The sequence below is a fragment of the Trichechus manatus genome, unplaced genomic scaffold, assembly GCF_000243295.1.
Source record: "Trichechus manatus latirostris isolate Lorelei unplaced genomic scaffold, TriManLat1.0 scaffold00048, whole genome shotgun sequence".
NCBI classification, from domain to species: Eukaryota; Metazoa; Chordata; class Mammalia; order Sirenia; family Trichechidae; genus Trichechus; species Trichechus manatus.
In genome coordinates, this window is record NW_004443984.1 from 13,647,232 (window position 1) to 13,661,418 (window position 14,187).

The 14,187-nt window shown below is 54.3% G+C and overlaps 1 protein-coding gene across 6 annotated transcripts; it reads left to right on the forward strand.

The window, feature by feature from the left end:
- Nucleotides 1-3,019: 3,019 nt before the first annotated feature.
- HSPB7 (heat shock protein family B (small) member 7) lies at nt 3,020-5,283 on the forward strand. 6 transcript variants are annotated; one of them, XM_023732027.1, is made up of 3 exons: nt 3,020-3,224; nt 3,759-3,877; nt 5,104-5,283. In XM_023732027.1, exons 1-3 carry the CDS (start codon nt 3,035-3,037, stop codon nt 5,281-5,283), a joined length of 489 nt encoding a protein of 162 aa, XP_023587795.1. In that variant the 5' UTR covers nt 3,020-3,034. The 6 variants fall into 6 exon arrangements, with proteins under 6 accessions (XP_023587795.1, XP_023587791.1, XP_023587792.1 ...); XM_023732023.1 differs by having other exon boundaries at nt 3,035-3,224; nt 3,747-3,892; XM_023732024.1 differs by having other exon boundaries at nt 3,035-3,224; nt 3,747-3,877.
- Nucleotides 5,284-14,187: the final 8,904 nt, after the last annotated feature.

Sequence of the window (14,187 nt, forward strand, 5' to 3'; positions counted from 1 at the left end):
GTATGTGTGTGTGTGTTGGGGGGGTACAGGTAGAGGACTTGCTGCTCTGTGTGGACCTGGGCCCACCCTTTCCCTGTTTCCCTGGTTACCCCAACCTGTTGGCTGTTTATAGTAACAGGATAACTGGCTGTCCTGTTGACGTCCCAAACCCCAGCCTCTGGCCTCAGGCAGCTGCTGGCCAGAGTCCCACAGCCAGCATCAGCCAGCCGGCTGGCGCTACACGTCCACACCCTCACCCCCCTGCCCTGTGAGCACCAGGAAACTGAGAAGGAGGCAGCAAGGGGGCATAGGGCCCAGGGCAAGCCTCTCCCAAACCCCTAATATCTCTCTCTTCCCCCTGAAACACTCAGCAAGTAGAGAGCAGGCAGCTCAGCAGGGGGAGAGCAAGCTTGAAGCCAGAGCAGCTCTGCTCCCCTGACCGTTCCTTCCCCACTAGGAACCTCGGTTTCTTCTTCTGTCTAGTTGGGACAGCCTGGGAGCCATGGGGGCAGGCACTTGTATCTGCCTAGTACCTAGAGCCTAGAACAGTGTCCAGCACATAGCAGGTGTTCAATAAACATCTGCTGAATGATGAATGGTTCCCAAACACTGGCTATGTGGGGGAGCTGACGGAAACAGACTCCTGATCCTTTCCCTCTACATCACAATCTAAGGGTGCAGGGGAAAGAGTCTGTCTGTTAAAAGCTCTCCCAGGTGACTGGGATGCCCCGGAAGGTTTGAGAATCAGATGAAGATCCCTGTGATCTTCAGGCCAGGTCCCTCCTGGCCACCGAACACAGAGAACCCAGTAAATGTGCAGGTGAAACCCCAGGGATGGAGAAGGGGAAGGAATAGTGCGCGGGGGGTGGGTAACGGGATCTGAAGTCCAGGAGCCATGACTCAGGCCCTCAGCACCATGACAATGTGTCTGCATTTAGCCACTGGCTCCTGTTTCCCTGGCGGGTGGCTGGCTTCTGGGCCCCCCCACCCCCTACCCCCACCCCCACCCTCTTTTTATGGCACCTCATGCTGGGAACTGCCTGACAGCCAGACTAGAATCCCCTTGGTCAGGATGGGTGACATGGGCGAGGCAGGGATCGCCACTGGGGGTGATAGACCCCTCTTGCTCCAGCCACCACCTGGACCCCCAGCTCAGCCTCTGCCGTGCCCTGCCCTGACCCCACTTCACATACCACCAGCACCAGTAATTACTCCTGCGGACAGAGCCCCCCAAGGATGAAGCTCTTTACTGGACTCTGCGGGTGCCAGAGGAAAGAGGAACAGTCTCCACCTTTGGAAGACCCCAGTCTAATGGGCAGACAGAAGAACCCCTGTCCCAAGGGATTCCCAGTCTGATAGGAGAGAGAGGACATAGCCAGGAAATCAGAGAACACAGGGAAATCCATATCACACTGCCAGGACTGGGAGTGGGCTTCTGGCAGGGGACCCCTATGTGGCTGGAGCAATCCAAGAAGCCTCCATGGAGGAGGAGGGCCTTGAGCTGATCTGGGAAGCAAGGGCAGGACTTAGAGAGGAAAATGGGAGGCCTAGCCCTGCAACCCAGGTGAGGGGCCTGTAATCTCCCAGAATGGCCTTCCCACGGTCTCTGCCCCTAGTCTCAGTGATTCAGTCCTGGCTCTAGTGAGCCGGGGTGGGCGGAGAGGGGCGTTTAAGCATCATCCATACATGTCTCCATACATGTATGTTCAAATCATCCCAGCCTCCAGAAGGTCCTCAAGGTCCAAAGCAAGGGCTTGGGATCAGATGCTTCTGGGGTCAAATCTCAGCTCTGTCCCTTACACCTGTGCAAGCCCCTCTGTTTCTGGCAAGCCCTGTTTCCCTGAATATTAAATGCAAATAGCACCTCCTCCTTCCCAAGCTATGTGGGGATCAAACAGGGCCGTGCCGGTAAAGAACGCAGCCAGGAGCTGGAGCCCAGAAGGTGTCCAGGAGTCAGAGCTAGAATAGTTGTCTTCGAGAAGTCTCCTTTAGCGCTAACTGAAATCCGTCCCGCTAGAGTCTCAGGTGTCTCAGCTGAAATGAAAGACAAGCAGATGGCGTCCTGGGAGCACAACCTTCTAGATCTTTAAGGACAATCACCCAGTTATCTGGGCCCAACCCCCAGCCCTGCCTCAAGCTGCCAGCTCTCTCCTCCTGGGGCCCCTAAATGTTCCGAGAATCAGAGGGGGCAGGGCAAGCATGGAATCCAGTCCCTGTGGGAGCTGGCAGGGGGACAGCTGCACATTCTATCCCCCCTCCACCAGGGCTGTCTCAGACTTTCCTAAGAGATGGACCGTAAACATCGTCTGCCTTAAGGGAAGCAACCTCTCACTTCATATCAGGCCCAACAGAGGTCGGGGTCCCCCCACCCCCGACCTTCCGACCTTGCCATCTCCTGTGTCCCCAGAGCTGATTTGAGCCAGGGCCTTGGACCTCTCTGCCCTGATCACCCACCACCCAGATCCCCCCCTGCGCAAGGACTGGAACTTCAGGGGAGAGGGGGCAGGAAATAGAGGAAACCCTGTCCTCAAAGAGCTTACAGTCTGACAGAGGAGGCACAGCTCTCTGGGAACTAGAGTCTGAAGGGGGAGACACAGTCTTTAGAGAGGCCTGGGCTGATGGAGGAGACAGAAGACACAGAAACAGCCAGTCCCTTCCAGAACAACAGTCCGCCAACCACAGAAGTTTGTGGGGCAGGCATGGGGGTCTGAGCGCCAGGGGACAGAATCCAGCTCCCCACCCCACAGCGGTGCGGAGGCCCCTGGGCTGGTGTTATCAGCCTGGAATGCCTGCCGGCAGTGAGCTCAGCCAGCAGCCTGCGTGCATGGCCTGTCAACAGGGCAGTCTAGGTGGAGAAGAGTTCCAGCCCCCTCCGGGCCACAAAGAGGCCTAAATTTAGTTAGTAGACAAGGGGCTGGCCCACAGCCCAGGGACAGTCAGGCCTTATAAAGCGCCAGCAGTCAGGCCCCGGCACACTCCCCCAGAGGCCTATAGCCCACATCCCTCTCCCATCCACCCCTGCCCTCCTGGTCAGGGCCGGGCTGCCCGCCTGTGGATGAGCCACAGGACCTCCTCCACCTTCAGAGCGGAGAGAAGCTTCCATTCCTCCTCCTCCTCCTCCTCTTCTTCCTCTGCCTCTCGTGCACTCCCGGCCCAAGACCCACCCATGGAGAAGGCCCTGAGCATGTTTTCTGAAGATTTTGGCAGCTTCATGCGGCCCCATTCGGAGCCTCTGACCTTCCCAGGCAAGTGCTGGGGGCTCTGAGGCAAGAGGGACACACAGGTAGGGGGCATCTGCTCCAGGGCACCATGGAAGGCGGCCAGAACTGGTGCTGCACAGCCACGTGGCCACCAGGACCGATGTGGCCACAGGCGCAGATGGGGCCATCAGCACAGGTGGGCCTCCAAGGACAGCCCTGGCCTGGGGCTCAGATATGGCTCCAGTGGCCAGCTGTGGCTGTAGCTGTGGCTGGGTCCTAGCTGGAACCCTGGGGGTCTGGGTGGGGTTGAGGCGTGGGAGGTATCCCCTACCCTCCAGGCCTGGAGTGGAACTGCTGACTGAGTCCCCCACACACACCCATCTATGTTGGGGTGAGGCTCCATCCCCACCATGGAGAAGGTGGGCTGTGAGAGGTGAGGTGGGGCACAGAAGGCTTTAGGGGCAACAGCTGAGAAGGGGCCAGGCCTAGGGAAGCCACCTTTTTCCCAACAAGCCAGAGACTCAGATTCTAGGAAGTAAGTCCTCCTCTGTGCCCAGCTCATGGCAGCCTTACCCACAGCCCATTCCGGGGGGCCGGGCAACATCAAGACCCTTGGAGACGCCTATGAGTTTGCAGTAGACGTGAGTGACTTCTCACCTGAAGACATCATTGTCACCACCTCCAACAACCACATCGAAGTGCGGGCTGAGAAGGTAGGCCTGGCCCCCTGCTCCTAATCCTCTGCTTAGTCCGCCCCTGCCCCTCAGCGTCCCCCTACTCCCACGCTCCATCCTGGGACCCCAGACTCTGACCTATGCCCTTTCCCTCCCCCACAGACTCCCCTAGGACAAACAGGGGACCTTGTCCCCTGTAGCTCATGGACCATGGGACCCCCCTGACTGCCTCTCTCTGTCCCAGCATTCCCAGGTTCTTTCTTCATGTCCCCAAAAACCCAGTGGGAGAGGGGAGCCTGGGGTGGGGGTGAGAGGAGGGAGATGGTGATGGTGAGGGAGGACAACTCCTCTAGGGGGTAAGAGGGGTGTCCAGGGGGCAGGGTGAAGCCTGAGCAGTGGGGGGGAGAGGAGTTCCCCCACCTGACACACCTTCCAGCTCTCTTCTCTCCCAGAACCAGAGGCCCAGCCCCCTCCTGGGACCCCTGAATCGGGCCCAAGGCCAGGCAGAGGATCCCACGGACTCCAAACCCTATACTCCCTCCACCCACGGGTCTCAGGGTCACTGGGTCACTAGGGTCCCTGAGTCAGGGGCTTCTAGCCAGGAGAAGGGTGGGGCCGTGAGAGGAGGAGAGGCTCTGCCCAAGGCGCCTCTGGATCCCCACAGCTTAGCTTCCTTCCCTGAGAGCCGAATGAGGGAGGCTGAAGTCCTGGGCACCAATGCCAGGGAAGCCAAGAACTGTGGGCACCAGCACCAGCAGGCAGCATGTGCCAACTCTGCCACCCCCAATGGTGACTCAGCCACCTCAAGCTCCTCTGGATACTATGTGCTGGCCAAGCTGTGGGGGAGGGGCCGCTGGCCCAGCCCATGTCGGGGGACACTCAGCGTGTCCGGGTGTCCAGGAGGACACAGCTCTTGTCTTTGCCATCTTCTCCTGCATTGCTCAGTGACCCCAGATTCTGAGCCACTGACACTGAGCCCCCTCGCTCGTAAAGCCCCTCACTTCCCCCATGGAACTAGGAGTTCATCTAAGCACCTCTCTGCCTGTCCCTGCATAGCCCATGGCCTGTGGTTGTTCCCCACCCTGGCCAGCCCCTCCGCGCAGCCTCTACACCTGCAAACAGAGCCCCTGGGCATGTGAGGGCCTGGCCAGGCTTAGAATGGCAGGAAGGGGCCTCTGAAAAGGGTGTGGGGCTTAACGTGCACAGGACTGGGATGGCGGCAGCCTGCACTGACCCACCCCCTTCCCCAGCTGGCAGCTGATGGCACGGTCATGAACACCTTCGCCCACAAGTGCCAGCTACCTGAGGATGTGGACCCCACGTCGGTGACCTCGGCCCTCAGGGAGGACGGCAGACTCACGATCCGCGCGCGGCGCCACCCGCACACAGAGCACGTCCAGCAGACCTTCCGGACGGAGATAAAAATCTGACGGCCCTCCCGCACCACCCTTGACCCCCCAGCCCCCACTGACTCCCCAACTGGTCTGCCAGACAAGTCTTCCTACGCTCTCTATGACAGCTCCCAGACATCTCAGCTAGGCTTCCAGGCCCTGATGCCCCCCAGACCCCAGGTGGGTCATCCCCCCAAATTAGGGCCTTCCTCTCTGCCCGGGGCAGGTCTGAGACCCTCTTGCCTCACCCATAGCCCCCAGGTTCCAGATGTGGCCTCCGTCATTTAATCTGGAATAGAAGTTTTGGTGGGGAAAGAGGGAACCCAGAGAAACCACTTTGAGAGAAGAGTACTGGGCCAGGCAGGACCTCTGGGCAAACAATCTGCAGGACAGACAGACAGACAAATCCTTTGCTCTATGGAGTCTCTGCAGGGCAGGGGCAGGGAGACCCAGGACCTGGGACTCCTTGGCCAAGGGGAGGGGAGTGGCGGAGGGAAGATCATAGAGGTGCCCATCTCAAGTGGCACTGCCCAAGGGCATAGGGAGGCCAGATCAGACAGCCGTGAAGGTGACTCTCCCCACGTCGCTCTCCAAGCCCCAAACCAGCTAGCAGGCTGCCTGCCAACCCAGGTGTCCCCAAGCCCCTGGGATCCGTTCCCCAGCCAGCCAGCTGTGCCAGGGCAGAGCCATGTAGTGTCTGTATATAGATGGGGTTTTTCCAATACAGCTGGTTCGTGCTAAACTGTGTGTAACTCCTGCTGTCTGCTACCTGCTGGTGCCTCCAGGGGAGAGTGGGATGAGGGGTGGGGCTGGTCCTTCTCTCTCTTGCCCATATGCCTGGGGCACCTGGGGCTGCCTCCACTGCAGACAGGATCACCCGACAGAGGGTGGAAGAGAGAGCACAAACGGGACTTCAGGTCCCCAAGTTTGGACCCCAGCTTCTTGCCAACCTTCCCCTGGCCAGGCACCTCCCCCATCGTTCCACCTCCTAATCTATGAACCTATAGACTTGGTGTGTGTATACAACATGCACATACACCCCTATCATTGTCCTTCAAATATCAAGCAGTGTCCATTGGTTGAAGTCAAATTCAGAGCATTCTCAAATCAGCTTTACAATCTCCATTTTATCAACGGGGAAACTGAGTCTCTGAGCAGTTGAGCAATGGCTTTCTCACTGAAGGCTGGATTTGAACCCAGGACGTTAGAAGCTTTTCTCCACCCATGTGCACTGGGGAGTATTTCCCCTCACTCTGCCTCTCTCGGCCTATGCACCCTGCCCCACACCTTCCTGCTGTGGTACAGAGATGGGAGGATCACAGGAAGAACCCACAACCAGTCCCCTCCCACTCCTGGATCCAAGACAGGGACCTCCATCAGCCTTAACCTCAAGAACCCAGCTGCTCCCAGTGACCCTGGCTCAGTTTCCCACCTACAGAAGCAAGGGGAAGTGGGGAAGTTAGTTAGTCCCCGGGGCAAGGGGCAGGGCCAGCCTTTGCCCTCCATGCCTCTCTGGTCAGGGTTCTGTGTGGTTGGCTTCTCACCCCTGCCATTTTGGGGCGTTTGGAGGAGGATGGGGGTGGGGCACGGGAGGGTCCTGGCACTGCACCCTGTGGACACAGTAAATGACAGAATCACGGACTTCTGGAGATCACCTGCCTGAGGTTCTGAAACGGCGCAGGGCTGGAGCTGCCAGATGCAGAACCCCAGGATAAGAAGACACACTTGCCATGAGCGGAGTGGCACTCTCAGATTTGGGGGTGTTGGTGGGAGCTCAAGTTAAAGCGCAAGACCTCACAAAAATGTGAGTGTACCTTAGCTTCCTTGTGATCCCCTAGACCCACCTGGGCAGTAATTTTGGGATTATTTCAGTGGACAAGCTTGCAGCAACTTCTCCAACTTCCTTTTTTATTCATTCAATCATTTACTCAAGAGATATTTAACTTCCTGCTACTATGTACCATGCACTGTCCCCAGGCACTGGGACACAAAGGTGGACAGGCTGTACCAGGTCCCCTCTTGAAGCCCACTTTGTACCAGATGGGGGGGTCTGAGGCCCAGACAGGCTGAGTGACTGGCCCAGGGTCACACAGCTTAGAGGCAGAACCCGCTGGAACTCGGCTGAGGGGTTGGCTGGTTCAGGGCACCTGGGCACTGTCTAAAGGGATCCCCATACTCCACACACTCCCAGGTGCTGGCAGGCTGCTGACAGGAAGAGCGGAGGGGAGGAGAGGGGGCTCGGTATTTCCAGCCTCTGTGACTCACTGATTCCATTGAGCTATTTGCAGCCCCGACACTCATCTGCCAGGCAGAGGGAGGAGGGGCCGGATGATGCCCCCCTTCCCCTCCCCCAGGGTCAGGTTCACCTTGGCGCCCCGACCCCAGCGAAGCTCCTCCCTCTGCAGGCCGGCCCGGGAGCTGGCCGGGGACAGCCCAGGCTGGGGAAGGGGACAGTTTCCAAGTGGCCAGTGGGCTGAATACCTCCCACCCCCAGGTTCCAACAGCCCCCTCCGCAGGGTGGGGGCTGCGTAGGGGGAAGAGCGGCTGCAGGGAACTGGCAGTCCGGTCTGAGGGAGCCGGTGGCCGCCACCAGGGCCAAGGTGACCCCATGGAAGAGGAAGGCGGAGAGGTGGGACAGCGGCGGGCCGGTCATTCATCGGCTCCGCCCTCTGGGCGCCTGGGTTTGTCGCCCGCTCTTTGTCTCCCAGCGCCCTCACCCCTTTCCAGGCTAAATATAGACCTGGCTGTAGGCCGGCGCCGCAGTCCTCACTCCAGAAAGAATAATTATAGCAGCCCCATTCATTGAGTGCCTACTGTGTGCCAGCATACCGTTCTCCCCACAACAATCCTACAAGGCAAGTACTATTATCCTTGTATGGAAGATAAGACACGGAGGTTCAGAGAGGTCAAGCAACTAGTCCAAGGTCACCCAGCTTGGAAGTGGCACCGCTGGGAGCCTGGACCAGTCTCCCCCCACCACCAGGGAGCAGAGGCAGCTCCCTCTCCCAAGGCCTGCTCAAGGACCCTGGGAACTCTGGCAGCCCCCACAGAGAAAGAGGACTCCCACATCTTATAGCTTTTGGGTGGGCATGGGCACAAGGCAGGGTACATTGAAAAGATGCAGCCCCTGTGGCCTGGAGGCCTATGACAGGATCCGAGTCAGGTGGAGCCAGAGACTGTGAGGGCACAGAGGACCCAGGAAGTGTCTTTACTTTAAAAGATCTGGCCCAGCCCAAAGGCCTCCTCCTCCAGAAAGTCCTCCAGACTTACAGGCTCAGAGTCACAGCCATAACCAAAGAGCCCTAGGACCGAGGTGTTCAGACCCTTTTCCCTAACCTTGTCTTTCAAACTCAGATGAAAGCAGCATTTGCCTGGGGGTGGGGGCAGAGGCTCCACTCATTTTGTTGGCCAGCTCCATCCTCCCCAGGGTGACCCCTAAATGTGGCCCCCACTGTGTCCTTGGGGCTCTGGAAGTCAGTCCAAATTCTTTGTGGTATCATGGTGAGATTCAAGCTCAGAGAGGGGTGGGGCCTTGGCCAGGGTCACACAGCAAGTCAGTGGCAGAGGTGGAATGAAGATCCCAGACCTCCAGAACCTCAGGCCAGGGCTTCTCCACCAGACCAAGCCTGTCCACCCTCATGGCCACGCCTCCCTGGCCCAGAGATAAACCCTGCCCCCTCCCTCCCCCCACCTCCCATCTCCTATCCCTCTACTTCCGTGATTCAGCCTGCCTTGGATCCCAGTTCTCCATGTCAGCAAGTGCCTTATTCTGTCTTTCCTGCTCCCAAACCTGACATGGGAAGGGGTCTAAATAAGTGTTTATGGGATTATAAATAAACAAGCAAACAAGCCTCAGTAAAGAGTAGAGGGTAAGCCACAGACTCTGGAGCCAGACTGCCTAGGTTCACATCTTGGCTCTGCCACTTGTGAGCAACTTAACTTCTCTAAGCCTCAGTTGTCCCATCTATAAAATGGTGCTAATAGGATCTACCTGCTAGGGTGGTTTTGTGCATTCAGTGAATTAATTCACGTGGTAGCCTACTGTAGCTCACACTTACTACGCACTGAAAATGCCCAGGAGGAGTCAGCTACGATTATTTCATTTAGATTTGGATCCTGACCACCCCAGCTTCACCCTTCACTGGCTCTGGCCCCAGGCCAGATGATGGGCTGGAGGGGCAGAGGGGCTGCCCCCGGCACCTGCTGACTTCTTTCCGGGAAGTGGAGCTAAAAGTTTTCCCGCCCCTCTCAAAGAACTCTATTGGGCTCTGGGGGTGGGAGAGGGGGAGAGAAGCCTCTGGAAGCCTTAGTTTCCTCGTCCATAAACAAAGATAATGATGGTGTCACCCTTCTTCCAGGGTTGCCATCAGGAAGCAGAGTGAGATGGTGTTTTACTATGAGCTCAGTAAACTGAAGCTGTTCTTAAAGTTAGTGGGGTGTTCTAGGCAAGGAGGCCAAGTTCCCGCCCTCAAACATTAGGGTACCCTGGGGGGGGCACCAACCATGTCTACTGGGCTGGTGCCCAAAGCAGGAGCCTCTGGACAAGGGTGGGGGTGTTGTTTACAGTCAGTACAGCTGGGCCCCAGAGCTGGCCTGTGACTCGGGACAGCATGCTGTGAGCAGCCAGCCCAGGCCGGTCCTGAGCTCTACAGGGGCCTGGACCCAAGGACAGATGTCTATGGGAGTCTAGGGGGTACTGGACAGGGTGGGGCCCTCTGGGGTGCCTCCCCGAAGGGTACAAAGCCAGGGGTTCCTAGCCCCAGTGAGGCGGAGAGGAGGTATATGCAAGTCTGCCCCATCCTTCCTTCTTTCCTTCCTTTCTTCCTCCCTCTCTCCCTCCCTTTCTTCCTTCCTCTCTCTCTCCCTTCCTTTCTCCCTGTCCCCTCCCTCCCTCCCTCTCTTCCTTCTTTCCTCCCTCCCTCTCTCCCTTCCTCCCTTCCTTCCTTCCCACACATTTCTTGACCACCTACCATGTACCAGGCATTTTAAGGCACTGGGGACACAGTCCTAAGTTAAACATGGCTGCCAAGCTAGAAATCCATCTATTCATTCACTCTTTCATTCACTTATTTTTTGATTGATTGATTGACTCACTCATTTATTCATTTATTCGACAGATATTCAGTGAGTCCCTACAGTGCGATCAGTGGGTAAAAGCTCTGAGGTCAGACTACCTATGTTTCAACCCTGGGTCTGCCACTTACTAGCTGTGTGACCTTAAGCTGGTCACTTAACCTCCATGAGCTTCAGTTTCCTCATCTATAAATGGGTATAGTGCCTCATTGGTTGTGGTGAGGACTGTTAAATAAAAAAACACATTCTGACTTTGATAGGGAGAAGCTGTATTCAGAGAGAAAAGAGTGTGGAGCCATGGAGGCTGGATGAAACCCCGAAACTATGGCCCTGAGATAATCTTTAAACCTTAAACCAAAAATATCTCCTGAAGTCTTCTTAAAACCAAACAATAGATTAGTGTAACTAGTAAAGAATGTCTGCCTTGAGCATTATGCTCTTTTAAGATCTATTGATGCGGGATCAAAGTGACAACAGCAACTGAAAAGATTAGATAGGAACCTTAGAGGGCAGTGAGTGTATGTTCATGGGGGAGGAACAACTCAGAAAAGGAGGGTGAGAATGGTTGCACAACTCGAAGAATGTAATCAATGTCACTGAATTGTACATGGAGAAACTGTTGAACTGGTGTATGTTTTGCTGCATATAATCTCAACAACAACAAAATAAATAAAATTTTAAAAAAGAAAGAAAAGGGTGAAAGAGAAATGGACTATTACAGCAGTAAGGGAGGAGACTGCTACAATATGGAGACCACTCTGACCATAAGATCAGCAAGCATCTCGAAGAGTTAGGGAAAAAGCCTCTTTCTTTTACATCGACTGAGAGTAAACAAGGCTGAAAAAAGGCCCAGGTGTGGGGAAGTGGATGAGCCGGTGGCGTTATCGGATAGTAAATCAGAATGTTTGACGCTAAGGCCACCCTCTTTTCTGGGAGGGGCCCTTAAAGAGGGCTAGAATGTAGCCTAGGCGGAGGGTGGGTCAAAGTTCAGGGACTTGGGCGAAAGAGAGAAGTTTCACCAAAGTTTGGATAACAAGCACTTTGTTTCATCAGTGGGGACAAGCAGTTACTCATTTATGAGGCAAAGAAGGGGAATTTGGAGGGTCAGTGTCTAGCCTTATCCTAGGTATACAAGGGGGCATCCGTGAGTCTTATCGAAGTCACATGGGAAGGGTGGTTAATTGCAGTGAGCCATTTTCCTGAACACAGAGGGTGGGAGGATTTCTCTATCTCTGTTTTCCAGTATTACAGGGTTCATGTGAAATTCAATATTAACAGGACTAACTGAGTTATAGGAGCTCTGGTGGCACAGTGGTTAAGCGCTCAGCTGCTAACTGAAAGGTTCAGGGTTCGAAGTTTGAACCCACCAGCCACTCTGCAGGAGAAAGATGTGGCAGTCTGCTTCCGTAAAGATTATAGCCTTGGAAACCCCATGGGGCAGTTATACTCAGTCCTGTAGGTTGCTATGAGTCAGAATTGACTTGACGGCAATGAGAACTGAGTTATTCTTCTGAGAGAGTTTTGCAAGGTGCCTGGCACAAAGGAAGTACCCGTATAGCAAATGTTCACCATGATCACGATTGTTTAGCTTCACAGAGCATTCGGTGCCTCGAACACTCCTTCCCTTTGAATCTCTCCCTTTCTCCCTCTTTCCCCTTCCAGCCTCACTTTCTTATCGTTTCCTGCAACTCTCTCCTTCTCTTTCTTTTCTTTTTCGAAGAATAAATTTTTTAAAAAAGAGGGAGTACTGAGTTAAGAGTAATGGAAAAATTCGGGAATGGTTAATGGTGACGGTTGAACAACAGGTTGAACGTACTTATTATCAACAAACTGTACACGTGAAGATTGTTGGAACAGCAAATGTTTTGTTACCTATATATTTACCACAAATAAAAAAAAAGGAAAGAAAGAAGTGAAACCATGACTTTCACACCTATATAAAATGAACATATGTTAAAGATTTTACCTAACGCGGTATTAATGAAAGAACCCTAAGATGTTACAACGAGTTCGAAGGAGAAGTCAAAGAACAGACACATTTATGGGTTAGGATATTGAAATGACTGTGCAAATGGAGGCAAGACTGGCTTCTTCCACAGTGGGCGAATGTCTTAATTTTCTGGGGCTGCCAAAACAAATGACCACAAATTGAGCAGCTTTAAACAACAGAAATTTATTCTCTCACGGTTCTGGAGGCTAGAGGTTTGAAATCAAGGTGTTGGCAGAGTTAGTTCCTTCTGGACGTTCTGAGGGAGACTCTGTTCCATGTCTCTCTCCTGGCTTCTGCTGGTTGCCGACAATCCTTGGTGTTCCATCACTCCAATTTTCATCTTCACATGACATTCTCCTCTCTGTGTTCATGTCCGAATTTCCCTCTTCTTATAAGGACACCAGTCATGTTGGATTTAGGGTCCATCTCAACTTGATTACATCTGCAAAGACCCTGTTTCCAAATAAGGCCACATTCACAGGTTCCGGGTGGACATGAATTTTGGGGGAGACACTATTCAACTCAGTGTCATTGTTAGCTGCAGTCCGTTGTTGAGTCGGCCCTGACTCATGGCGACCCCCAAGCACAACTCCGGTCCTGTGCAATCTCATGATCAGACTGATGTGATCCAAAGGTTTTCACTGGATGATTTCCTGAAGTAGATCACCGGGCCTTTCTTTCAAGACACTACTGGATGAGTTTGAACCACCAGCCTTAATGGTTGTAGTCAAGGGCTTAACCATTTACGACACCCAGGGACTGCCAAAAGAACAAATCTGTGTTGGAAGATGTACAACCAGAATGCTCCTTAGAAGCAAGGATGGAGACACTATGTCTCACATACTTTGGACATGTTATCAGGAGGGATCAGTCCCTGGAGAAGGACCTCAGGCTTGGTAAAGTAGAGGGTCAGCAAACAAGAGGAAGACCTTCAACGAGATGGATTCACCAGTGGCTGTAACAACGGCCTCAAGCATAACAATGATTGTGAGAATGGGGCAGGACCAGGCTGTGTTTCATTCTGTTGTACACAGGGTCACAATGAGTTGGAATCGACTTGACGGCACCTAACAACAACAACAGGGACTTCTATTACAGAGTTGTAAAATAGCTCAAAGTCAATGACGGTGCAGAGCCCCCAGAGAATCAGACAGTTTCCATTGGAGACATCCGGAGATATTTTTCCCTTATTATAAATTTTCTTACACCTCCTTAAGCCTGGGGCCTGCCAGCCTGGTCTCACTCCACACTCTCCTTGTGTGAGCTCATCCAACCCTTGGCTTCAGTCACCAACCTCTACACAATGGCTCCCCTATCACCAGCCTCGGCCTCTGAGTGGGGCTCCAGTAGGGAACGAGCCACCTCCTGCCAGCATCTCTCCCGTGTGTCCTGCAGGCCCCTCACACACGTCCCTTCCTGAACTTGTCACCTCCCCACATCCCCATTCGCTCCTCCACCTATGTGTTTCGGTGAGGGACCCGCTCACTTGTTCGGTCACCAAACACACCCCATGCACTGCCAGGCCTTGGGCTGGGTCCTTGGAAAATGATCATTCTTCCTTTATTCACTCATCCAACAAATGTGAATGGAGCACCTGCAGCATCGTACAGGGTTACCAGCCCAGGTGTGCAGTAACACTGCCTGGGGCTTGGGTTTGGTTTCTGCCACTTTCTAACTGGCCACTTTGGGCAGATTGTTTAACTTCTCTGTGCCTCAATTTCCTCATCTGTAAAATGGCAATAAACATCATACCACCTCATAGGACTGGTTTGGGATGAACTCATGTGATGTGTGGTGCGTGTAAAAGTGTCTGGTCAAGGGAGGGGTGGGGGGGGGAATATTAAATAGGCAATAGACAAGTGGTATCTTGGGTGAAGGGT

What these genes read in the sequence shown, in the direction of transcription:
- HSPB7 (XM_023732023.1), top strand. Translation starts at nt 3,035, where the DNA reads ATGAGCCACAGGACCTCCTCCACCTTCAGAGCGGAGAGAAGCTTCCAT. An exon ending in GGAGCCTCTGACCTTCCCAG is followed by an intron (nt 3,225 to 3,746) that starts GCAAGTGCTGGG and finishes AGCTCATGGCAG; the next exon opens with CCTTACCCACAGCCCATTCC. An exon ending in TCGAAGTGCGGGCTGAGAAG is followed by an intron (nt 3,893 to 5,103) that starts GTAGGCCTGGCC and finishes CCCCTTCCCCAG; the next exon opens with CTGGCAGCTGATGGCACGGT.